At 37.8% G+C, this 24477-nt stretch overlaps 12 protein-coding genes across 12 annotated transcripts; 8 read left to right on the top strand and 4 right to left on the bottom strand.

The window, feature by feature from the left end:
* Nucleotides 1-657: 657 nt before the first annotated feature.
* Nucleotides 658-3864, top strand: FG386_001423 (uncharacterized protein; the record flags this gene model as incomplete). Its single annotated transcript, XM_067340816.1, has 1 exon — nt 658-3864. One exon carries the CDS (start codon nt 658-660, stop codon nt 3862-3864), a length of 3207 nt encoding a protein of 1068 aa, XP_067196734.1.
* A 551-nt stretch (nt 3865-4415) lies between these two features.
* FG386_001422 (phosphoglycerate mutase) lies at nt 4416-5165 on the bottom strand (the record flags this gene model as incomplete). Its single annotated transcript, XM_067340815.1, has 1 exon — nt 4416-5165. The coding sequence occupies one exon, from the start codon at nt 5163-5165 to the stop codon at nt 4416-4418; it is 750 nt and encodes a 249-aa protein (XP_067196733.1).
* Nucleotides 5166-5825: 660 nt separating this feature from the next.
* On the top strand, nt 5826-7655 carry FG386_001421 (uncharacterized protein; the record flags this gene model as incomplete). Its single annotated transcript, XM_067340814.1, has 1 exon — nt 5826-7655. One exon carries the CDS (start codon nt 5826-5828, stop codon nt 7653-7655), a length of 1830 nt encoding a protein of 609 aa, XP_067196732.1.
* A 298-nt stretch (nt 7656-7953) lies between these two features.
* Nucleotides 7954-9747, top strand: FG386_001420 (NLI interacting factor; the record flags this gene model as incomplete). The annotated part of the gene is made up of 1 exon (XM_067340813.1): nt 7954-9747. The coding sequence occupies one exon, from the start codon at nt 7954-7956 to the stop codon at nt 9745-9747; it is 1794 nt and encodes a 597-aa protein (XP_067196731.1).
* Nucleotides 9748-10421: 674 nt separating this feature from the next.
* Nucleotides 10422-12266, top strand: FG386_001418 (uncharacterized protein; the record flags this gene model as incomplete). Its single annotated transcript, XM_067340811.1, has 1 exon — nt 10422-12266. One exon carries the CDS (start codon nt 10422-10424, stop codon nt 12264-12266), a length of 1845 nt encoding a protein of 614 aa, XP_067196729.1.
* A 67-nt stretch (nt 12267-12333) lies between these two features.
* On the bottom strand, nt 12334-13932 carry FG386_001417 (TCP-1 chaperonin; the record flags this gene model as incomplete). The annotated part of the gene is made up of 1 exon (XM_067340810.1): nt 12334-13932. The coding sequence occupies one exon, from the start codon at nt 13930-13932 to the stop codon at nt 12334-12336; it is 1599 nt and encodes a 532-aa protein (XP_067196728.1).
* A 250-nt stretch (nt 13933-14182) lies between these two features.
* On the top strand, nt 14183-14619 carry FG386_001416 (uncharacterized protein; the record flags this gene model as incomplete). The annotated part of the gene is made up of 2 exons (XM_067340809.1): nt 14183-14267; nt 14333-14619. The coding sequence occupies 2 exons, from the start codon at nt 14183-14185 to the stop codon at nt 14617-14619; spliced, it is 372 nt and encodes a 123-aa protein (XP_067196727.1).
* A 770-nt stretch (nt 14620-15389) lies between these two features.
* On the bottom strand, nt 15390-15785 carry FG386_001415 (uncharacterized protein; the record flags this gene model as incomplete). The annotated part of the gene is made up of 1 exon (XM_067340808.1): nt 15390-15785. One exon carries the CDS (start codon nt 15783-15785, stop codon nt 15390-15392), a length of 396 nt encoding a protein of 131 aa, XP_067196726.1.
* Nucleotides 15786-16385: 600 nt separating this feature from the next.
* FG386_001414 (calcium-transporting ATPase 1) lies at nt 16386-19784 on the top strand (the record flags this gene model as incomplete). Its single annotated transcript, XM_067340807.1, has 1 exon — nt 16386-19784. One exon carries the CDS (start codon nt 16386-16388, stop codon nt 19782-19784), a length of 3399 nt encoding a protein of 1132 aa, XP_067196725.1.
* Nucleotides 19785-20114: 330 nt separating this feature from the next.
* Nucleotides 20115-20715, bottom strand: FG386_001413 (uncharacterized protein; the record flags this gene model as incomplete). The annotated part of the gene is made up of 2 exons (XM_067340806.1): nt 20115-20328; nt 20399-20715. 2 exons carry the CDS (start codon nt 20713-20715, stop codon nt 20115-20117), a joined length of 531 nt encoding a protein of 176 aa, XP_067196724.1.
* Nucleotides 20716-21173: 458 nt separating this feature from the next.
* On the top strand, nt 21174-22274 carry FG386_001412 (uncharacterized protein; the record flags this gene model as incomplete). The annotated part of the gene is made up of 1 exon (XM_067340805.1): nt 21174-22274. The coding sequence occupies one exon, from the start codon at nt 21174-21176 to the stop codon at nt 22272-22274; it is 1101 nt and encodes a 366-aa protein (XP_067196723.1).
* Nucleotides 22275-22480: 206 nt separating this feature from the next.
* Nucleotides 22481-24394, top strand: FG386_001411 (uncharacterized protein; the record flags this gene model as incomplete). The annotated part of the gene is made up of 1 exon (XM_067340804.1): nt 22481-24394. One exon carries the CDS (start codon nt 22481-22483, stop codon nt 24392-24394), a length of 1914 nt encoding a protein of 637 aa, XP_067196722.1.
* Between the last annotated feature and the right edge of the window lie 83 nt (nt 24395-24477).

Here is a 24477-nt window from a genome sequence, read left to right as displayed (position 1 = left end):
GCTTAATATTTTAGCTTGTGTCGCATTAATGGTAACTTGTGACAAATCCAGCGGGAAAAGTAAGAAATTCTAAAAACTATGATTAAAGACAAAAAAAAACTAAACAAGATAAGTTACATGTAAAGTTAATTAAATACTTTAAACTCAAAGCTTATGAAGCAAATTATATTGCGTTGCAGGCATTTTAATTTAAACGTTGAAAATTTACTTCAACACCAAGAATGCAGAAATGAGGAACTGACAGAAAAAAATACACAATATACAAGGTTATTACTCCGTGAAAACAAAAAATTTCAAAGATTAATTTTTTTCTGTAAATAATAATAAAGTTTTTTTGAGCACAAGGTACTTGAAAAATTTATAGATGCAAGTCTTCACGTTGCCGCCATCTATTAATAGTGATTACTGGATCTAAAATGAGGAGAACCCAAAATAATTTTCTGTGATCAGGGAAAATAATAGGAGAGGAGTGAGAAAGTGTGCTAATAATAGTTCCTTGCATTTTTCAAGGTTAAAAATCATTAGGTTTTTGGCACTTAATCATACCAAGAACAAACATACACATTGGTAATAAATAAAGTGTTTGAAGTTAGGTAAAAGTGTGTATATATAATATATAATATATATATCTATGTATATATATATACAACTTTAGAGATGGCGAAATTATTATTTATAGTTTTTGAGCTAGCTTTTATTGGAGGATGTCTCGGAGCAGGTTATCTATCAAGAACAGGTAATATTGCAAGAAGTGTTGTAAGAAATAGTGCTTTAGGGGCAAGATTCCCAGAAGGTTTTCAGGTTGCAGCAGTTAAAGATGATTACTTGAAAAAAGTTGGTGTTGCTGCTCAAATTAAATTGGCGGAAGAACAGAGAAAGAGATTTGCAGGTCCAGATTCTCGTCCGTCATTACCAAGATTAGATAGAGCTTCTTTTGGAAGCTACTTATTCGCTCCTTCAGACTTGAGTTTGGCCGGAGTTGAGGAGGCTTGGGATGAAAGGATGCATCAGGTTGTTGTTCAAACTGATGGTGAAGTTTCAAGTAAGGTTAAGGGAAAATTAAGATTGGAGTTTTTGAGAAAGAGAGGCTTTTCAGCAAGAGCAGGCTCACTCGAGGAAATTCACGCCTTGAGAATAAGCCCTGGCTATCATCCAGAAAAGTATATGTTAAATTATCCGGGTGGGAAGTTGACCGTTCCAACCCATGATGCGGACGGGAAGCCATTGCCGAAAGAACATGTTTCTGCTCTTATGGCAAGAGCAACTCAGTTCGATTCTCAAACTATGCTCGGGCCATATCCATCAACTTTTGGAGAAATGGAAAAAGTCAGAATTGCCTCAGGAATTCCAGGAATGTCAGCAGCATTTGTTCCAGGAATGACAGGGATGCCAGGATATCCAGGTTTTGCTGGTGATAAAGGCTCAAGATTCGGTCCATTGGGTCCAGTAGGAGCAATGGGTCCGATGGGAGCACTAGGTTCTTTGCCTGTATCTGGTCCAATAGGGGCAATGGGTCCGATGGGAGCACCAGGTTCTTTGCCTGTATCTGGTCCAATAGGCGCAATGGGTCCATCTGGCGTTTTGTCTGTATCTGGCCCAGTGGGAGGTGCATTAGGTGTTCCAGGCGCAGGAATGGGCTATGGTAGATCTGTTCATGATTCAGTTGTATCTGGAGTTGGACCTGGAGGAATCATTAAATCTGGATTATATATGCCTGGAAGTTTTCCAAAAATAAGACAGTATTTGGATGAAAGCAACCCGAAGAATCCCTTTTTAGTTGTCTGGGATCCATCAAAACTTTCTGCTGATCTTCAGGCTCCAGCTGATATGAACCCTGTTCACGAACGTTTTAGAAAAGTTAAGACAGGAGGTCATCAGATGTGGATAAGTTCAAAGTCAAGGAATGCAATGGAAGTACAAGGAAGAGCAACTGATTTGGCTTCACGCGGATACAGAGTTTTCATTACCCCACCAATCACGATGATACCAACTTCTGGAATGTCAACCGCGACTCAAATAGGAAGTTCCATTGAGGGCAAATTGCTCGTTGAAAAGACATCAGGACTTTGGCCACTTACGGCAGTTAGATTTTCAGGCGGTGATTTAGTTGTAGAAGCGATTGGCTGGCAAGGAGCCAGAATGCTTCCACCATTATTGGCAGAGAGTGTGAGGATATTGCAGCACTACAGACCACAAAGAATTATCATTCGTGATATTTCTAATAACTACTGGCACCTTGTTGGCCCATACAAAGTGTCAATGATTCCAGGGTACAAGTTGCCTGAAAAAGCATCAGGAGTTCCAAGTTTCCCATCTCAGGCCGTCTTACCGGGTAAGGGTCCACTTGAAAGAACAAGTCGTTTCAGAAGACATTCTCCAGTTGATTCACCATTCTGGGGGCGTTCAGCAGCGGATGCCGGACCAATTAATCTACCACGTTCTGAAAGGCATGGTTCTACTGAGTTGGGAAGAGTATTGCCGGTGAAGCCAAGTGGTTTGTTTAGAGATACAAATGAATGCTTGGCTCTACAACAGTATGGCAGAGAGCCGTATAAATTTGGTTTATTGCCTACATTGGGTTCAGGTAAGCTCTACGATATGGCTGCTCAAGCAGCGTTGAAGACTAGGGAAAGAGGTACATTTGCATTTGTTGAAGATTTTTGCTTGGCACTGAGGATTTTGGTGGTCATGTATGACGAAATGAGAAATGATCTCCAATGTAACTCTGTTGTCAGAGCAACAGCAATTTTGAAGAATGAGCCTGGTTTGGATGATTTTATCAGACGTGAAATTTGCATTGCGATATTTAACACTCCAACATTACCGTCCATTGATTTAAGGCCTTTGAATTTGGCTCTCATGAACCCAGGTGAGATTGCCAATCACTATAATTTAAGAACATTCCCAAAGGTATCTCCTTATACATCCCGTATATTTGGAGCGGCCATACACAAATCCGATGCTCTCCAAGACGCAATAGCTTCTTCACCGCTTTCAAGAGGAATTGACGAAAAGATCTACCGTGACGTTTGCTCAGAAGTTTCGTACACACTACAAGAACTCAATCCATATGAGAATTCGTCTGCTCAACAATGTGTCCAGTCAATCAAAGCTGTGTTTGGATTGCATGTTTCTGAATGGGAGGATGTTACTGAAGATGACTTAATAGGTATTTGTGAGAAATCTGGTTACAAATCTCTTCCTCAATCTGAAATAAGCAGAACAAAGGTTTACGACTACAAAACAATACGAAGTCTCTTCTACTTAAGTAAGGATCATGCCGTGTACAGACCATATTTGCTCGCCGAAGACTTTATTATTGAATCAAAGACAAAAACCAATCCTGCTTGGTGTAAAGCAATTACACCTGAAGGAAATTGTGTTGCGACAGATTTGGCAAGAAACTGTGATGGTTTATCGGCAATAATTGTTAATCGCGCACAATTATTTGCTTATTATTCAGAACAAGTTCAAAACAAACTAGTTAAGGGTTCAATGATTCCAATGAACACCAACACTGTTTGCTCCGTTTTTTCTGAGATGCCACTCACATCCGAATCAGAAACAGAGATGGCAGATATTTTGTCTCAGAAACTTGGATCTGTTTTCCCAATATTCAAGGGTGAACAAGCTTTGACCACATTGAGAGGTTTCTTTATGCATGAAAAGAAAATAATGAGTGTTAAGAAGATTCTTACCATTTTCAATCTATATTCAAGGCCGATGAAATATATTAGTGGGTCAGATAAGGTTTTGATTGCTAGGTCTCAGTCTGAGATGAAAGCAGAGAACAAGGCCACTCAAGAAGCCAGTCTGGCTGATTCATCCGTTCCAACGGAAGAAGAGTCAGAAGAAGATGACTAAGTCAAGTACAACTAGATATTTGAACACAAATGGAATGGAATTATATTCACGGCAAATAGGTGGAGCGCGTCTAATGAATATTAATTGGCGATATTTACAACTAAAGAAACCTACTTCTAGTATTAGGTTGATACTTGGAATGTTTAATATTCGTTTGATTTAAATAAATTGGGAACTTCTACAAGCGTAAATGAATAATATCTAGAATGTTATATCTCAAGTGAATAACACACACTTTTGGTGGTATTATTACCCCGAATATTGCCTTGCTTATTATGCATCACTCTAGTTTAGAAAAAACAAGACAAGACTGAAACGTAAGTATTATCATTTAACCAATAGTGACAATGAAAAAACACGCTTCGGTTTTCTTGTAACAGCAATAAAAATATTTCAACGTCAACTAAATATAGATTTTCGCATGAAGAGTGTCTTTCGTTAATTTTGTTCTTCCAATTAGAAGGAAACATAGACGTCTCAGAAAAAGGCAGGTTTAAAATAAAATTAAAGAGCACTCGGACTTGTCTTTTTTTTTTCGCACCCTCTTCATTTTACTTGGCTTTCCCTTGGTTTGCGACCGCCTCCATTTTTGCCTTGAGTTCCTCCTCGCTGATTAGATAGTACTTCTTAACAACATTAAAATCAGCATCCAATTCCAGAACAAGGGGGCACGCTGTCGGGATATTGATCTCTAGAATTTCTTCTGGAGTCATCTTCTCCAGGAGGTAGAGGAGTGCTCTCAGTGAATTGCCGTGAGCGGAAATCAGCACGGATTTTCCAGAGATTATGGATGGAGCGATGACATCCTCAAAGTATGATTGAACTCTTTCAACTGTGTCCTTTAAACACTCGGTTAGTGGGAGACATGTTGGACATATTCCTTTATATATTGCCTCGTTTCCAGGATATCTCGAATCTGACTTTTCCAATGCTGGAGGTGGAATGTCAAAGCTTCTCCTCCATATCTTTACTTGGTCTTCACCGAACTTGGTGGCAGTCTCTGATTTGTTTAGTCCCTGAAGAGCGCCATAATGACGCTCATTTAATCTCCAGTTATTCACTATTGGACAGTTAACATTGTCCAATTCTTTGAGAACAGTCCATGTTGTAAGAATGGCTCTTTTCAACACTGACGTGTAGACAACGTCAAACTTGAATCCCTTATCGCGAAGCATTTTCCCTGCTTCAATTGCCTCATTTACTCCCTGTTCACTTAAATTTACATCCGTCCAGCCGGTAAATCTGTTCTCCTTGTTCCACTCACTCTCGCCATGACGAACCAATGTCAGTTTATACGTCATTTTCGAGTACCGTCACACCTTCAAAAACTACACAGAACAAAAAAATTGTACAGTTATAAACTATCTAGGAAAACTCAAATAAATTGAGGTATAGAGTCCAACAACCTAATATTGGCTTTATATCTCTTTAAAAGATACGCATTTCAGTCAATTAGGCTCTGCCCCTCACCAACGCCCCCACTTAAGATTCATTTGTAAACCGTCACCGAGGTTTGACATGTTGTGAGGGCCAGAGGAATGCAGGGAAATTTTAGCTGTGAAAACAGCAGTTTAAGACGTATTTTTAGTGTTGTATATTTAATTTTATGATTCAGTAGAACAAATTACAGGAACAAGAGTTGCGAAATACTTTCAAATGACAAACAACGTTAGCTTTCCATGGAGTCTAGTTTTGTTGAACACAGACCGCTAGGACAGATGTTTGAGCAAAAAGTTGTATTGAAATATCCTAGATGCACTGTAAACCTTCTCATTTTTTCTGATTCAATTTTTTGATTTTGTTTTTCCAATGCTCTTTGAGACATTTCATCTCATTTTTTCTTCAAACTGGGAGTGTTGCCGCGGAGCAGTGTACTTGGTAGGAACAAATTTTAAGGGTTACTGGAAAATATTTGTTTAATATAGGTGAATAGTGATATAAATTCGATTAAATATCATTCTATGTACGAGAATCAGTGCATAGATAACTCAATTTACGAAGATAAGGATGTACTGAATAATATTCTTTTTTTCATTGAGAATGGAGAGGACTGTGACAAGTCTCATTCTGGGAGAAATATTCGTGCTACAAAAGAGAATAGGCCGTGCAGAAGCGTGCCTTATTTGAACAATCCGCTGTTACACGAGTTGTGTAGAGGAAAGGAAAACAAACTCAATGATTTAAATAAGTCAGTACCGGCTCATTTGTTAGCGAAAATATCAAGCAAGTATGATGTTGCACCTTTTTTGTGGAAAAAACTGTGGACGGAAAGAAGAATATTTGACGTGATGAGTAATTCAAGAGATATGGAAAGACTGAGAGCTGATAGCGTTCTTGTTTCCTGTATATCAAAGGATTTTGACCACAATATTTCTTCTGAGAAGTACTCGCCTATTTCCGATTGGTCCTATTATATTTGGTGGTTGTTTTCAAGAAGGCTGGAACTTTCCAAGTTGTCTCCTAAACTCCCTGGACACATAATGACTGCAATAGCCTCTATGGAGTGGAAACTATTGCCATCAACCAGACCAGATGTATTGTCTGAATTTATTTCGAACGTAGATGCATATAAGTTGAAAAATCCTCCGCCTGATCAAATAGAAAGAAGCGAAATTCAAAAGAAGTACTTTGAGCAATATATGAATGATTTGAGATCGGGACTGCAGGATACATTAAGTGATTGGCTTTTGCCGTACTTGAGATCTAAAAAGATAAAAATTGAGAGTTTTGGTAAAGTTCATAATATTAAGAACAATGCCGGATCTACGAGAGGGTCAGCTGATGTGATTAAGGAGGATATGCCAGTGGAAAACATCCCAAGTTTAATCTGTCGTGATATTGACAGGTCACAAGTAAGAAAGAAAGGTCACGCGAATTTAGTGCCTACACACTTGTTTCCTCACAGCAACTCATCTGACTGTTGTTTACAGAATCAAGTTTACCAAAACGTGTTTGTAGAGGAATACTCGAGCGTTAATTGGTCACTTGTTTCCTCTTTGCCGAAAATAGACATAAAGGAGGACGTACAAGTTCAATTCACATTTAGATTGAACGGTGAAAGTGAGCCTTTACATTGGGTTACAGGGAAAATCGATTCAATATCTTCAGAAACCGGAGAAGTTATTATTGTTTCTGATTTCAGTCTAGAGAATGGCAAGCCTATTAAAAAAACGACAACTTTGAATAACTTTCTCCCACCCTCAATTCCAACTTTTGAATTAAAAGAAGATTGGTGGAGACTTCTTCCCCTAAATTTTACAGAAAAAGACTCAGTTCCGGGTTCAGTAGTGGTCTACAAATCAAAAAATTCAGAAAATTTTCTTCTAGATGGAGTAATTGTTAAAACAAATTACAATGGAGAAGATTCTGTCAAGGTCAGGAGGATTTCGGATGGGGTTTTGGAAGAAGTCAAGTGCGAGAAAATAACTCATAGGATTTTTTTTGATATTCACCCGATAAGGGGTGACTATGACGCTCCAGACAACCCACTTTCGACATGGACTTGGTGTATTCCACGCCCATTTCAGGGGGAGAACAGCAAGGGAATAAAGGGAAGACTGCTTTTGTGGTTTGTCTCCGCTGAAATAGAGATGATTAGAAGCGACTCATTATTATGTGTTTCCATTCAACCGGATATCCCATTCAACTACGGTTATATCTGGGGTCCTCTTCCAATTACTTGCTTTATTGACGTTCAAAACGTGAATCCTGCGGTGGATGGAGGCGAAAATAATGCTATTTCACATGAGATAGAGTCTATTTTAGATACACCTCTTTGTCTACTTGTATAATATCAGATAACAGCTTTTTAATAATTTTTCTTTCTTCTCTCCATCAAGCTTTCATGCACTTGCTTGTACTATATTCCGGGTTTCCCGCCTTGGTATTAGCTTAAATTGTCTATAAGTTGTTCAGGAATGCTTTATTTATAAAAAATCTGAGTAAAATAATAAATATGATAGGATGTATTAACAAGAATAGGAAACTATTTATTGAGGATACCCCTTTAGTTTTAGACAATTGAGTATACATCTGTATTCTTCTATTTATTTCATTAAATGAATGTTTATTTTTTGAATGGATTCCAGGATGAAGTGTAATACAAATATGATTCCGCAACCGATTGTGGATTGTAGTATGTACTCCTCAGCTTTGCTGAATGAGAACGGAGAGTTTAGTCCAGAGAAGCTTCGTCAAGAACTTTTGAGAGCGAACGAGTCAATTATTGGCTCGGGACTTTTGAAAAGAGAGGGAAAGCAGATTAGAAACAGGTTTGCGGAAAGACCACCTAGTTTAGAAGGTGAAATTCAAAGAAGTTCGACGTCTTTGGGTTTGGGGTCGTTTGCAGATCGCACTAATGATGATGGTCTTTCTTTTGAGGACGACTATGATCCCTTTTCAGAGCCGATTATGGAGATCGCCAACATTAATGATAATGCACCATTTCAATATACTTCAGTTAGCAGGTTTTCCGATGCAGAATATCCACGTGATGGTGGCCTTTTAGCGGGTACACATGCAAGAAAGCAAAAGAATTCAAATTCAGTACTTCCAGACGACGTTCATTTGGCAAGCACTGTTCCGAGGGATTATCTTGCGCAGAACAAGTTGGTTGCGATACTTGATTTGGACAATACATTGCTTCATGCATATAACTCAACCAAGATAGGTTGCAATATTAATTTGGATGACTTCGTAACTTCTTCAGGTGATCCAGAAATGTACAAGTTTGTTTTGCCGCAAGATTTGAATACTTCGTACTATTTAAAGCTTAGACCGGGAGTGAGGGAGTTTTTGAACACTATTTCTCCCTATTACATCATGGGAATTTGCACAAACGCAACCAGAGAGTATGCAGATGTTATAAGGGCAGTATTGGATCCAAACAGAGATAAATTTGGAGATAGAATAGTTGCTCGTGAAACTATAGATGGTCGCGACACCCAGAAGGATTTCCGTAAGATTTGTACAGATGTTGACACACGTGCGATAGTTTTGTTAGATGACCGTTCGGATGTTTGGGATGTCTCACTTGAAAGTCAGGTTGTAAAGGCTCAAACGTATGAGTATTTTGAACAGAGAAGAGAGGCTTTGAAATCACATTATCCTCCACTATCTTCTAGTACTTCTTCTATCTCTGCGAGTGCAAGTGCTCCTGGTGACATTTTATCTGCTGCTTTATCTTCTCTTTCAAATGCAAGTGGCGGAAGTAGTATTGCAGATTATGATCGCCATTTGGATTATCTTATTCGTGTGTTCAAGGAGCTGCATACTAGATTTTTTCAGAATCCTGAAACAGCAACTGTCGGGGAGATTTTAACTAAAATGAGAAGTGAAATTCTTGAGAACTGTATATTGTGTTTCACTGGTTTTTTAAAGGCGGATGAAAAACCTGTTATTAAAGGACTCCCTTCAAACTGGGGAGATTCTCAAAGTGATGCCGAACTAGCGGCGACGAGACTAGGAGCTAGAATTGAAGAAAATTTGGATCAATTTTCTACACATCTTATTGTTCAAAAAACCAATACTGCTAAATTTCACCAAGCGAAAAATAACCCAAATGTTAAGATTGTCCACACACTTTGGTTATGGGCATGTGACGGACAATGGCAACATGTTCAAGAGGATATATTTGAGGGTGAATCTCTTTCTGATAAGTTCAATCAGTCAACTGTTCTTAGACCTTGGAATGTGCATTGGGAAATTCTTGCTCAAAAGGAAGGCAGGACAGGAATACATTCTGTTAATTTTAGGCTCACTTCTGAATCTAATTCAAATAAAAGTTTGACTGAATACAAGCATCCTGCTGCATGGAAACAAAGCAGTGGTGCTCGTATTTGGTCTCCTCACGAAATAGTCACATTGACTTTCGATGGGCAATAGTAGATACTGATTCTTTATATATCATCAAACTAAATTATTTTTTTAAACCTAAAATATCGTTTTTTCTTTTAATGTGTTTCTGACTTATTCATCTGGAGTGTATCTTTTACCTTGATTATGCGTATTTATTTAGGTTATTATGGGGAAATGAAAATACCAGATTTTAGGTCTATCTGCTAATGGAAGGAAGAGCTAACCTATAACAACTCTTTGGAAAAATCTCAGTAAAGAGGTCAATGAGAACATATGTCAATTCGTGCTAAATCAAGACATGAGAGAAGAATCTTTAAGTAGATAAAAAAGAATATGGGGAAAGAAATTGAGTGATATTTCCAAATGGCTTTTTGATAGAAAAATCAACAACGCGAGTTGTGTCCAAACAGCGAATAGTTAAAGCTAGTTACAGACTCAAGCGAAAAAGAGAGGTAAAACTCTCGTAATTCCGTTTTAAGTGTGAGTCCTATGTGGTTTCAGGGAAAATAAAGTGGCATTTTTAACTAAGATGATATAGTTTAACATCATTATAAAGATTCATTATATTTAACATGGCGTATTTGGCGGTTATAAGCGTATGAAGTACCTCACACCTTGTCATTCTCATTACCCCAGAGTAAAACTATCATTCAGTTAGTTACGGTTCTTTAGGTTTAAGTTCATTTAAATATATGTTATAGATGGAAAACAACTCTCGCGTGTTGCATACTAATTACTATGCGAATTTTTTGGGTCAAAGCACCGGAGAAATAGGTTTTAGTAGAGATACAATACAATATGAACCCCCGAGGAAAGGAAGCTCATTTTCTTTTGGTATCGGAAGCTCTTTTGTGATTTCAAGTTTTTCAACAAAAATATATTCGATTAGAAATTTAATTACTCGGGATAAGGACAAATTAAGATTTAACGATTTTAAAAGTGTGGATACTAACAAAAGGGGAACTAATGGTCAGTTTTCCCAGGAAGAGGTGGATTACATAGGCAAATATATTGATTTTTGGAGAAAAAAGAAGGAAAATGAGGGGTCTATAAAGGATTATTTGACAGTTTTTAAAAATAATTGTCTTTTTGAACTTTTTTCTTATAGTTTGTCTAAAGGGTACTTAGCCAGTACACCAGCAGATTATGATTTTGTATTTAGCGGATTAAAGTCAATAATGGATTACGGGGTTTGGATGTGCTGTTGTGAGGCTAATGGAAAGCCAATGGAATATATATCCAAAAGGTCATTATTGGGCCTTTATTGTGGAACTTTTGGAGTGTCAAAAACACTTGAAATGTACAGAATGAATAAGAGCAATTCGGAGAGTTACCTGAATAATCTCTGTTTGTCTTGGAGTGATAGATTTGCTTTAAGTGGATTTTGCGGTGAGAGGGAGTTGAGTCAGTGTTACCTTGACTACGCTCACAATCAAAATCGAGAAGTAGAAAACTATTCTGGAATAACTTGTAGCTGTTTTGAAAGGATCATTGATCTTTTGTGCCTTTGCATTGCCCAAAAAGCGGATAGTTTCGAAATAGATGACAAAGTTCTGAACTTGTGGCCGCATTATGTGTACTCTATAATAACTAGTCTCGGAACGACGCATTTGGGATCGAGAAGTTTGTTGTTGGGGATATCGGATAAGCTTCTAGTGGACATTAGAGAAAAGAAATCAAAATTAACACTGAATGAAAAGGTTATTGCTTTTCAATTTTGCAGTCTGATACTTGGGGAATATAGGGAATTAAAAATTGGAATTAACATTAATAACTTGAATACTTATTTTGATGTTATGGAGATAATCTCTTTATTTCTTATTAAATTAAATAGATGGGATCAAAAGTGTTTGTTAAATGAGCATTCTATTCTATACAGATATTGGATTTCACTATATCTTGCTGAAATAGGGAATTTCGATAGAGCTAATTACTTGATTGATCAGATGTCTTCGTTACTACTTAATGTGAAGGGGGATTTATTCCACAATAAATATAAGTTTGAATTTGAATTTCTTAAATTCAGAGTTCGTGACATGAACTTTAAGTTCAAACCAAGCACTGTAAAAGAACAACTAGAGAGGAAATCTGTTACTCAAGAGCATAATCAACAAAAAAACAGCAAAAATTCGTCCTGGTTAGTCGGTTGGATTTCAGATAGCATTAAGAAGGCCATTATTCCGGAGGAAGAACGTTGGCCGGGGGTCGAGAACACGTTTTATTTTGACAAGGAAATCAATCAATGGTGTCAAAGAGGTCCTGACGGCAAGAGGATAACAAATGATGGGTATTCGGAAACAAGTATTCAAGGTTATCCTCTAGATGGCACTGGACATGCAAATGGTTGTTCCTCCCTGGATCCAGGAAATAACCAAACGAATTGTACAAGTTCCGGAGCCTCATCTCCGCCACCACCACCTCCTCCTCCGCAATCACTGCACTCATCAAGACCGGGCCTGGCTTCAGGTGGTTCAAATAATGTATACGGAGCCCTGGGAAACAATATAAGGTCTAGGTATGTAGATATATTTCAAAATGCAAAATAGTAGAAGGGAAAGATGATATATTATTCATTTGTTCATCAGGTAGATATTAAAACTATTACAAACTAATTTACATTTGTTTACCGGCCTTTATTACTTCATCGACAAGTAGTAGTTGCTGAGCAAGAGTAGGAGCAATGCTCAATATTTGTCTTTTTACGCAGTAGTTGTCCAGTACTCCCTCTGAAAGTGGATAAAATTCCTCTCCTGTTGTAATGTCTAGTCCCAATGGGTGTTTAGAACCTTCAATTTTGTCTAGAATGTTCAAGGTGGTCTCTTGTTGGTCAAGTCCCGCATTTTCTGCTAAGGTTTTCGGAATTGCGAGCATGGCCTCTGCAAAGATGTCAATACCAAACTTGGCCTTGCCCTTGGCGTTTTTCCTAGCTTCTTTAAGTTCATTAAACGCACTTAGCTCAAAGGCACCAGCTCCCGGAATAACGCATCCATCGTCTATTACGTTCTTAATAGCTCTTAATCCGTCTCTAATTGCATCTTTAACCTGAGCAATACTGTGGTCATTTGGTCCAGTAACCAAAATGCAGCAACTTTTACAGTCCCTCGGCTCTTCAACAAACGTGAATTTCTCCTCGCCTATTGTTTTTTCGTAAACATGGTTGGCCCATCCGAGATCTTCAATTGTTAAGCCCTCTACAGAGTTCATAGCATTACCTCCACAGGCCAAAGTTAATCTTTCCATATTTCTACGTTTAACACGCCTTAGTGCCAGTATTCCTTCTTGAGCCAACATACTAAGCGAGGGTGGGTCTATGCCTTTTTGATTTAGCACAACAAAGTTACTATCAGGGTTTTGTTCGCACACCTGTCGTTTTAAGTCAATGATTGCTTTGACCTTTTCGTCAGTGAATAGTCTTTCTGCTTCTGCAAGACGCTCTCTTTGTTCTGCCGATGAATACTTGAAAGATGAAGTAACCTCGCTATTTTCATACTCAAGGGAAACATTTAAAGTTAAAATAAAGCAGTTCTTAAGTCTTTTTGGCATATCTGGATGCCTAGCACCATGATCCATAACCATGCCCCTCACCAATCTGGTTTCTGAAGTTAAACCATGTTTCATTGGAAGAATCTCTATCATATGTAAATCAACTGGCAATGTTGGGTCTTCTCTACTAATTATTTTTATTGAATCTGCCAATATATCTGCCAAATTATCGGAGAGTGGCCGAGAGAGTTTTGTTCTCAAAGAAGTTTTTGCAATACACCTAAATGTGTCATAATCATTTCTATCTACTGGTACTTTCATCTCGTCCAGCAAGTTCATCAAAGATGCTCTACCAATATCAATGCCCTCGCAAAGCAGCTGAGGATGGACTGACTCTGTCACAAATCTTTCTGCCTGGCGAAGAATTTCACCAATAATAATGACAATTGAAGTAGTACCATCTCCAGATATATCATCTTGAGCAGTTGCTGCTCTGGCAATCATTGAGGCAGTTGGATGCTGTATTTGCATCTCATTCAAGAGGACACAACCGTCCTTTGTAACCTTTATCTGACCTCCTCCACCCACCAACATCTTAAGTGTTCCTTTTGGTCCCAAATTTGTCTTAATTACTCTCTGAAGTCCCTTCGCTGCATGACAATTCGCTGCAAACGCAGCAGATTTCCTTAGAACGTCTGCTTTTGGATTTAATACAGAGACAGACGACATTTTAATTTCTAGGCTTGTTTCCCTAATAAATGAATTCCCAAACTTAAAATAATCAAAGCTATATTCTGGTTTACCAACTTTTTTTAGTTTTTTCAGAATATAATGGATTTATTTAGGAATTTAATTTTTATTCCCACAATATAATATTTATTTTCACCCAAGGATTCCCGGTACTCCAAGTATTTACGCGTCTCGCGGAAAATGTAAAAAATAATTAGCAGGCTTTAAAGAATAACTTCTTTTCTTGAAAATGGAAAGGATTAAGGTTAAAAATATGATCATTCTGGCATTAGGAACTTCTCTTTTCATGAATATTCATGTTTATTTTTTGAAAGGTACGTAGTTACTAATAGTGTTTTGAACAAGCATATTATGAAATTAATCTTCCCCTGGTCTTTAGGTATAAATGCTAATACTGGATCTCTATTTCTTGAAAGGAAGAACATTTTGATTCAATTCTTCGGGGCTCTAGTAATTCTTTTTCAATTGTTCTCGATTATTCTCAAGTCACTTAAACCAATATATACCCACGATATCAATGATCAGAGGTCGCCACATTTATTGAGCTGTTTCGATCCCTCTAGACATTCGTTTTACACTCTAGGATCGAGTAGAATGAAGACAATTAGTGATTTACCGTGCTCGGAAACCTTCTGTGCGTATCTCAAGGACCCCCCGAGACACTAACGTTGGTATATAGCTACTAAACCTCTTATGTTTTACAACTAGACTGTATTTATCCCCTTCCACTGTCGTTAGTAAGGTAGAAATGGGAGAGAAAGACACGACAAAGGTTAAATTATCTACTTATTGCTATCTATCTTAAATACTAGAATCTATGCGTCCCTAGATGTTCTGTCCACCCATTATAATGTTATTAATGGGAATAAATACCAGCTTTACTGTGTAGCCAATGAAACCCATGAGGAAGAAACCGACGGTACATGCATAGGCAACACTTCTAAACTCTGTATTTCGAGCAGAAAAGTAGTATTAGTAAATGATAGTAGGAACGGCTCTTTCTTTCTTAAAACTCACCTCTGGCATCTGGCTTTGTACAACGTCTCACAAGACGAATGCTGTCTAGTGTAAATTCTTGAACGCTTTGAAAGATATATCCGAGAGGATTCGATTTGTCTTGTAAAATATCAGGAACTTTCATGTTAAACTTATACTTGATCAAAATTAAAAGACAAAACAAAGGGAAAAAAAGGGACTTGAAAGTTAGAACTCTAATAACTCTTAGGGGAGATCCCACCCACAAGACATTATAGGCGGCTAAATCCCGTTGTTTAACGCTTTGAGAACAGGTGCAGTTAAATAGGGGAAAAATACACAAGTTTTAGTTAGCAATTATAATAGAAAGAATATATTAAAAAGAGAAGGGTACTGTTGATGTATAGGTACACATATTTATAAATAACAACTAACTAATTGTATTAATTTTCTGCGGTTTATCACTTAAAGTCTCCCTCACCCACGTTTTTTCGCGAAAATGTTTTGTTTAGTAGTTCCAAAATATCCTCAGTTTCTTTCTCTGAAAGTCTTTTTCCACAGTTGGGTATGGTGCAGTGCAAATCAACGAGCTTTTTTGGCTTTATATCCAGTATTTGCATAACTTCTTGTGAAGAGAGGCCGTACTTTGTGTATAATGTCTTGACTAGTGGAGTAATACTTTCGAATGAAGTTTCGTTGACTAAATCAAAAGCCTTGAAGTACCATATAAAGCTCTTTTTGAAGTTAGAGTCGGTTTGCTTTTCCTGTTCACAATCTCCAGAGCATTCAGGGCTGGTTATAATTTCATATACCTCCTGGCAGGTAAGCGGAGTCCATGAATCTAACTTCGGATCCATTTTTTTATAAAGTGGATACAACTCCTTAACTAAATTTAAAGGTAGACTAAAACATTTATTTAGGTCTTATATTTAAGTGATTAAAGAGACCGGCTTTGAAGTTCACCCGCTGCAATTCTGTTATGAGAAATTTTGTGGCGTTGGGATGATAGAAAAAGGCACAACTTTATTGATTTAATTGAGGTATTTTAGAACTTAAGTCGTTTTAATAGAGATAATATGATGTTAATTGTTGAGCTTCCCTCTCTTACTTTTATCTCATATAGTTACAATTGAGAAGCAAATTAACCCGTTCATACTAATGTTTTCTAGTATGAGTGCAAGAATTACCCATATGTGTGGTTCCTTAAATGAATAATTCCATCAACCCAAAAACTCTTAAAAACAAAAATGCAAAAAAAAAACGTTAACCCTTTACTTGAGATATTGAATTATTAAACTCATAGTGCGCCAATTTAGTTGTTTTAGACAGTGGCCAGATCTTCAGGTTTATCCTCTACTAAAATTAAATACTTTAAAAACAAAAACCTGGGCTAATTACAGTAAGATATCGCTAAATCAAATAATAGTTGTTTGTTTTTTTGACTAGGTTTAATCGGAATGATTGATTTACTGGAAGACCCACATGTTAGAACATGTGATGAAATACTTCGTCACTTTAATGTAGATTGCGATGTGGGTCTTTCAAATGGACAGGTTGAGCAATATACTGAAATATTCGGGAAGAATTCCCTGGAAGAGCCAGAAAAAACATCACTTTTGTCTCTAATTATCGCTCAGTTTGACGATTTGCTGGTTAGAATTTTACTGGGTGCGGCCATTTTGTCCTTCTTTTTTGCTTTGATAGGTGAGGATGCGTATGAAGAGGGAATATCAGCGTTTATTGAACCTATAGTTATTCTATTTATCTTGATTTTGAACGCATTTGTTGGAGTTTGGCAGGAATCAAATGCAGAGAGTGCCTTGGAGGCTTTGAAGAAGCTTCAGCCAAAACTGGCTGAAGTATTGAGATGTGGAATTTGGAGCGAAATACCGGCAGAAGACCTCGTCCCTGGAGACATTGTAAGGGTTAGAGTTGGAGACAGAGTACCAGCAGATCTTCGCGTCATTAAGTTGTTGTCTTCATCACTTAGAGTTGAGCAAAGCCAACTAACGGGAGAATCTTCAGGAGTTTTAAAGGACTCTGGTCCATTAGATGTATCTAAAAGAAATATTGAGATACAAGCTAAAACGAACATGCTATACTCCTCAACAACTGTTGTTCATGGTTCTTGTTTTGCTTGCGTAGTTTCGACGGGGATGAAAACAGAAATAGGCGCAATCCAGTCTGCTGTGCAAAAGGCGTCTGAGAACACAGAAGATACACCACTCGGGAAAAAGATTGATGAATTTGGAAAGGTACTGAGCAAGGTTATTGCGGTTATTTGTTTGGTTGTTTGGATTATTAATTTTCGTAATTTCCAGGATCCAGCTCATGGTTCAACTATTAATGGTGCAATTTACTATTTGAAAATAGCCGTGGCACTTGCAGTGGCTGCAATTCCAGAAGGACTTCCTGCGGTAATAACAACCTGCCTTGCTCTTGGAACTAGAAAGATGGCGCAAAGAAACGCAATAGTTCGTCGTCTTCCTTCTGTTGAAACACTTGGTTGCACAACGGTAATTTGTAGCGATAAAACAGGCACTTTAACAACATCTGAGATGTGTTGTGTCCAGTTCTTTACTCCAAAGAATTTTATTTCAATAGATAAATATTCTGTAGAAGGTCATTCTTATTCACCTGTCGGAAAGGTTTCGAGAATGGAAAACAATACACTTCATGCTTTTGAAAACATAAAGGCTGAGGATATAAGTCTCCAATGGATGGCCAAGTGTTTGTCACTTTGTAATACCTCCCAGTTAAACTTGTCAGATTCAAACAAATTTAAAGTTCAGGGAGAGCCTACAGAGGGAGCCTTGAGAGTTTTGGTAGAAAAGCTTGGTTGTCCGGACAACAAGTTAAATTCAAAATACCTGAACAACAAGAGTTCAAGAAATAGCAAAACCTCAAGTGTTTTTAATGATTATTGGTGTTCAGGCGTGAAGCTTATAACAACTTTGGAGTTTAACAGAGACAGAAAGTCAATGAGCGTTTTGTGTAGGGACACAAACAATGTAAACATTCAACTAGTTGTTCACAAAAATTCTGGCGAGACAGAGTCATTTGAAGATTCTAATGTACTGTATGTTAAAGGAGCACCTGAGGGCATTCTTGATCGCTGTTCAACATTTATGATGCCCGATGGTACAGTGGAGCCTTTTACAGACTCACTCAAGTCTTTAATATTAGACCAGGTTGTTGATATGGCCAACAACGTTCTGAGAACATTGGCATGTGCTGTTAAAATAGAAGATCTTGGAGATTTATCTTCCTATTCTGGACAGCCAAAGGCGAGAGGTGCGAGCCTACTGAGCGATCCTTCTAACTTTGTTCACATCGAGACAAATCTCTGTTTTTTGGGTGTTGTTGGAATTTATGATCCGCCTAGACCAGGCGTTAAGTGTGCGATTCAAAGATGTCAAAAGGCAGGGATACGTGTGTTTATGATTACAGGAGATAATAGAAACACAGCCGAGGCTATTGCTTCCTCGATTGGAATTTTGAACGGCCATAAGGAGGATTGGAACATATCAAGCTTTATTAATGAGGTTCAAGAAGACAATTCGAGCATTCCTTCCACAAACCCAAGTTCTGCTAAAACTTTTATGTTTGAAACAGATAACAGTTTCTCTAAAACGTCAAAACTCTTGGGTGATAGACAAATTTTACGAACTGGCAGTGAAATATTAAGAAGTCAATTTACAAGATATTGTTCTCTGACTGGGAGAGAGTTCGAGGAGCTTTCCGACAAAGATAAACTGCGTATATTAAAGGAGTCTTATGGTGTGGTTTTCAGCAGAACTGAGCCTCGCCACAAACAAGTTATAGTTAGACTTTTAAGTGAATTGGGAGAAATCGCAGCTATGACTGGAGATGGCGTAAATGACGCTCCTGCGTTGAAACAAGCTGATATTGGAATTTCAATGGGAATTACTGGTACGGATGTAGCGAAAGAAGCAAGTGATATGGTTTTGGCTGACGACAACTTTGAGACAATAGTAGCGGCTGTTGAACAAGGAAGATCTATTTATATGAATATGAAGGCTTTTATCAGGTATCTAATATCATCTAATATCGGAGAAGTTGCTTCTATTTTCCTGACTGCGGCACTTGGTATACCCGAGGGTTTGGCTCCTGTTCAACTTCTTTGGGTAAATTTGGTTACTGATGGGCTCCCAGCGACAGCGTTGGGATTCAATCCTCCGGATCCACGTGTCATGAGGAGACCTCCAAGGAGAAAAGACGATAATCTAATATCTGCTTGGGTATTTGTTCGCTTTTTAATCATTGGTCTTTACGTTGGATTTGCAACTGTGGGCATCTTTATATGGTGGTATGTGTGGGGAATAGATCCTTCGGATGGGAATACTTTGGTTCCCTTCTCTCAACTAAGTTCATGGGCAAAATGTAACACTTGGATGGGATTTACAGCAAACCCGGTATTTGGGTCGTCAATGGAAGAACCATGTACATACTTTTCTGTGGGGAAAAAGAAAGCAAGTACCTTGTCGCTGACTGTTCTCGTTGTAATAGAAATGTTAAACGCATTGAACGCACTTAGTGAAGACAATTCGTTGCTCCAAATACCTCCTTGGGCAAATCCTTTATTGCTTGTGGCTATTTTAATTTCAGTTTTCGTTCACTTGATAATTTTATACGTTCCTCCAGTAGCTGCAATATTTAATGTAGTTCCACTAACTACGGTAGACTGGATAGCAGTTATGATCTGCTCCTTGCCTGTTATTCTAATAGACGAGGTTCTTAAGGCTTTCTCGAGAGGATATAACCAAATAGTTGATTTTCCACCTGAGAAATCTAGTTTGCCATACTCCAAGAATCCAAAAAAGAAGCTAAATTGATGCTTTTGGGGGGTCACAAATGTATTAGCTGAATCCCTTTGCTGTTGTCTTGAGATGTTTAGGTCGGATTCAGATGCAAATTGTTGTATGTACACTAAAAATAGCGACTATCCATTCAACACATTTTACGAACCGCAACTGAATGTGAACTCCGCACATCTCAGGCCGTCATCATCTAACAGCAACGGAAAGTCTTCCTCGCAATACTATGCTCTAGAGTGCTTATAGTACAAATAAAATGCAAATATTTATTTGTGGTCCTCCACACCTTTCGCTATAAAGGAAAAATTAGTTATTCTTAACCTAATATTACGTTCTACTTGATCTACTCTACAAAAAACCTCTCATTATATTTTCTTTTGCTGTTGCAAAGGCCTGGTTGAAGGCAGTGTGCTCAAGTCCCTCGCTTCCCTGCATTTTCGCTCTCTGACAAACTGCACTGAAGTCTGTTTCAAACAAGACCCCGCTGCTATCCACAACTTCATCAAGAATCAAGTGCACGCTATCTAAAGATTCAAAAAGAGTTTTCTTTGAGACATGTCCCCTGTTTTTGTTCATAAAAACGTTTTATGTGGTTAACATTTCCATAACTAGTTTGGTTGGGCTAAACTTACGACACAACGTTTTCCAAAGAATCATAGACGCAATTAATTGTATTGTTCAGTATCAATTCGTTCTCTGAGGGGTAAAACACAAGGTAAATAAAAGTGTCACCTATAGGTCTCACTAAACACGTAAAATCAGAAACAAAAAATGCCTCCGCCTCGCCTTTACAAGATATTCTAGAACCCTTGTTATGTAACTGTTCCTCAAACAACCTCTGAGAGGGGTAGTCTGTAAAACCGCTTTTATTTAAGTTTCCGTAGTACCTAGCAGCAATTCTGTTTCCATCAGAATCTAGCAGTATACAACCTATAACTGAATCAAGCATTATGCTTATATTTAAAAAATGATGAGCCACAATATACACTAATTGGCTTGTTTTGCGCCGGGCTTTAGCGCCAAACACAAAAATTCCCTACAAAATTGGAGCTATCGGGTAAAACATTAAAATAGGAGTAAAAACATCAATATAAGGAGAACTTTACAAATGTAAACCAGGAGTAATATTCACAGGACAATTTGCACTCTGCCAAATTTCTGGGTTGTACAAATAGCTTCATTTGCATGTTTATTTACCTTGGCACACACCAAAACTAGTTTCTCAAAGCTTTTTCTGCTGTATGTATGTGGCGCTAGACATAACATCATTTAATGAAAAAAAACAAACTTTTAGCAAGTTTATTGACATAAAAAAATATTTTTTAAAATAGAGTTTCTTAGGTTATAAGTAACGGGGTCAAAAGCCATTGACTTCAACCGAGGTTTTTTGGGGGAAAAAGATGGTTAATGAGTTTCTATTTACAAAGCGAGAACTCGATAGAGGAGGAAAGTGGGATTTCATGGATAGTTCACTTGGAATCTGTAGAAAACATAAGTGGAGCAGCGAACAGAACTAACTTCAGGAGATTTGACAATAACGATGAACAAGTAGACTTCACATTCTCAAATGTTTGTGGAGTAAATGACGGAAATGACAATACACGTAGTGGGGGTGAGGTGGAATCCCCCCCAGAGCAAAGCACAGAACTTGGAAGCAGACTCTTAATTGCCTTCGTCTTCAATGCAATATTTATTTTTCTTGTAGTTGGACTGTTCATTTCTATTGTTCTCCAATTGTCCAAGAACTGGGAAAACAAATGTGATATCAATCTGAAAATCTGGTGTATTGTTTGGATTTCAAGATTTTTAGTGTCCATTATTACAAGATCGATAATTATGTTGGTTACAAGAGGTTATGAAAGACCCTCTCCAATTTCGCTCGTTGTGATTATTAATATTGTACATTTATTCGGTATTGCCTGGTGGTTTTACGGAATCCACGTAATATACACAGACCCACCTAAAGAAACGTGCAGGCAAAATCTCTCGATAGCTTTGTTTCTTTTTTGGTTTCAGTTCATCCAGATATTCGTTCCAATTATTCTCCCTATACTTATTTGTATATTTGTACTGTATCTATTGCATAGAAATGAAGCTCAAGCGGCTAAGAAGAGCGTCCCAGAAAAGATGTTATGCAAGATTAAGGCAATTCCTTTTCAAGAACATATTCAGAACTTAAAGAACGAAAACATAGATGTGAATATCTTCAATGAAAATCAGGTTAAAATAGAAAATTCAGTCCCTTCCGTAGAAAACTATAAAGTGGGAAAAGAAAATACAGTTTCAAGTGAGGACGAAACTCTAAATCATAGAATTAGCATTACAATTAGCAACTTTTGTCCGATATGTGTGCAAGAAATTGATGAAAACGTAGTTATAAGGATACTTCCATGTGATAATAGGCATATATTTCACAGGGAATGTATTGATGACTGGTTTAAACAAAACTGTGTTTGTCCCATTTGTAGGTCAGATATTGTCCAAATTTTAAGCAATTCCCAAAGTTAAACGTACAAGTGCGTTAAATATCTCTTAATCATTTTTTTCTTTCAACTTTGTCTTTTTTTTGTGTTTGTCCACAAACATTTATTTCTCTCCTTAAATGATAAATAGACAAGTTTATGCCTTGCAAAGGCTTAAACTGGCAGCCACCCCACTGGCTGGCGCTCAGGAGTGAAATGAAGTGTTCATCTTTAATATTCCTTAGAATATAAATGCCTCAAAATACTAATAATACTGCCAGTTCCAATAGAAAATGTTGCCAGTTTTCGTGTCTGTTTATGCTGCAGGCACTTGTTGCATGTGCGACTATCACCTGGATCGTTGTGAACATATTATTTCTTGTAAATAGCAACACAAATCTCAACAAAACCTTCAATGAGAAAGTATTTAGGGAGTCATACGGATGGGAAATACGAGACGTTGAAGAAAACTTGAAAAATCAACAATTTACAACAACTTCTTTGGAAGAAAGAAAATTAGTATCTGTAGACAATGAAAATGAAGAATATCCTAATTCTTATCCGTGGAAGATGCATGGTGACTTGGGTTTCCTCAAAAATGGCGAAAGAGCATGGACTCCCTCGCCCCCACCACCTAAGGATCTCAACATTCCGCTGGCTCTCTCCCAGGGAGGTGGGTTCAATTTACATCTTTCTGATTCACTTCCTCTGGATAGAAACGTTTCAGACTTCCGTGACTTGCATTGTAAATTAATAAACTATGATATAGAGAAAATGGACCGAATATCTGTAATTATTGTATTCTATAATGAACCTTTTTCCACATTAATGAGATCAGTTCACTCAGTCTTAAATAGAACTCCACCAAAAATACTTGAGGAGGTTATTCTGGTTGATGATGGGAGCAATAGTGAACACATTAGGCAGGGTGGAAACAATTTACTAGTAAATTACATCAAGGTTCTTCCCAAGGTTCGTCTAATAAGAAACGCAAAAAGGTCTGGAATTGTTGGTGCGCGACTTGCAGGTATAAATGCCTGTAAGTCCCCTATTTTTGTTATATTAGATAGTCACATTGAGGTCCAGCCGGTTTGGGCAGAGCCTATAGTACAGAGAATTCAAGAAGATCCGAGGCGAATTGTCATGCCACAAATCGACTCAATAGACAGTGAAAACTTTGAATTTATTAATGGGGGTATTGGATGTACTCTCGGTTTTTTGTGGAAATTGATAGAACACGCATTTCCTCAAACAGTTTCCCCAGATCCAAGAAGAAAATATGCCAAAAGATATGATTACGTTACATCTCCAACAATGGCAGGAGGTTTGCTCGCTGCTAACGTTGAATTCTTCAAACAGATCGGCTCCTATGATCCTCAATTTGAGTACTGGGGGACAGAGAATCTTGAACTCTCTTTTAGAACTTGGATGTGTGGTGGCTTAATCGAATGTGCGCCATGTAGCCGTGTTTTCCACATTTTCCGTAAGGGTGGAGTTGGTTACTCTTCCCCATCTCATGCAGTTCTTAAAAATAAACTGCGTACTTTATACTTGTGGATGGACGAATTTGGAGATCTTGCATGGAGAGTCATGGGGAGACCCAGGGTCGATATTGGTCCTTTAGAAGACAGAATTAAACTCAGAGAAAGACTCCATTGCCAGTCGTTCAAGTGGTTTTTGGAGAATGTTAATCCGGAAGCAGAGGTTAAATCAATAGACGACGTTCCTTATATTGGAAACGTAAGAAATGTCGGTGCAAATATGTGCCTTGACACTGACGGTTTAAGTAATCCCGGTGGACATGTCAAACTTTGGAGTTGCCATACTGGTGATACTCAAGGTTTCATGTACTTTAGAACATCTAAACACTGGATGGTCACGATTAATGATGAATCTTGCATTACAGACAAATTCAAACTTGATTGGTGCAATGAAGGCCTCTACCTTTGGGATGTAGAGCTTATTGACGAGAAAAACACTATTGCTTTAATTAAAAGAAAAGGTTTGTGTATTGCCTCCGTGGAGAAGCAACTTAAACTAATCGAGTGTAACCCCACCGATAAGTTCCAACACTGGGAATTGGAGAGATACAGTCTGGAGAAAAGAATTCTTCCCTCTCCAGAGAACATAATGAGAAAAAAGGGCTTCAGAGGCTTCAAGGACTGAAAAGGCTAGTTTGTTTAGATTTTACGTCAAAAATTTTTAGTTGAACATTCCTAAATGGGGGAAAAAGAAAATGTCAAAAAAAG

Source organism: Cryptosporidium ryanae, assembly GCF_009792415.1.
Source record: "Cryptosporidium ryanae isolate 45019 chromosome Unknown contig_24, whole genome shotgun sequence".
NCBI lineage: Eukaryota > Apicomplexa > Conoidasida > Eucoccidiorida > Cryptosporidiidae > Cryptosporidium > Cryptosporidium ryanae.
This window is presented reverse-complemented; position numbering and strand designations above follow the sequence as displayed.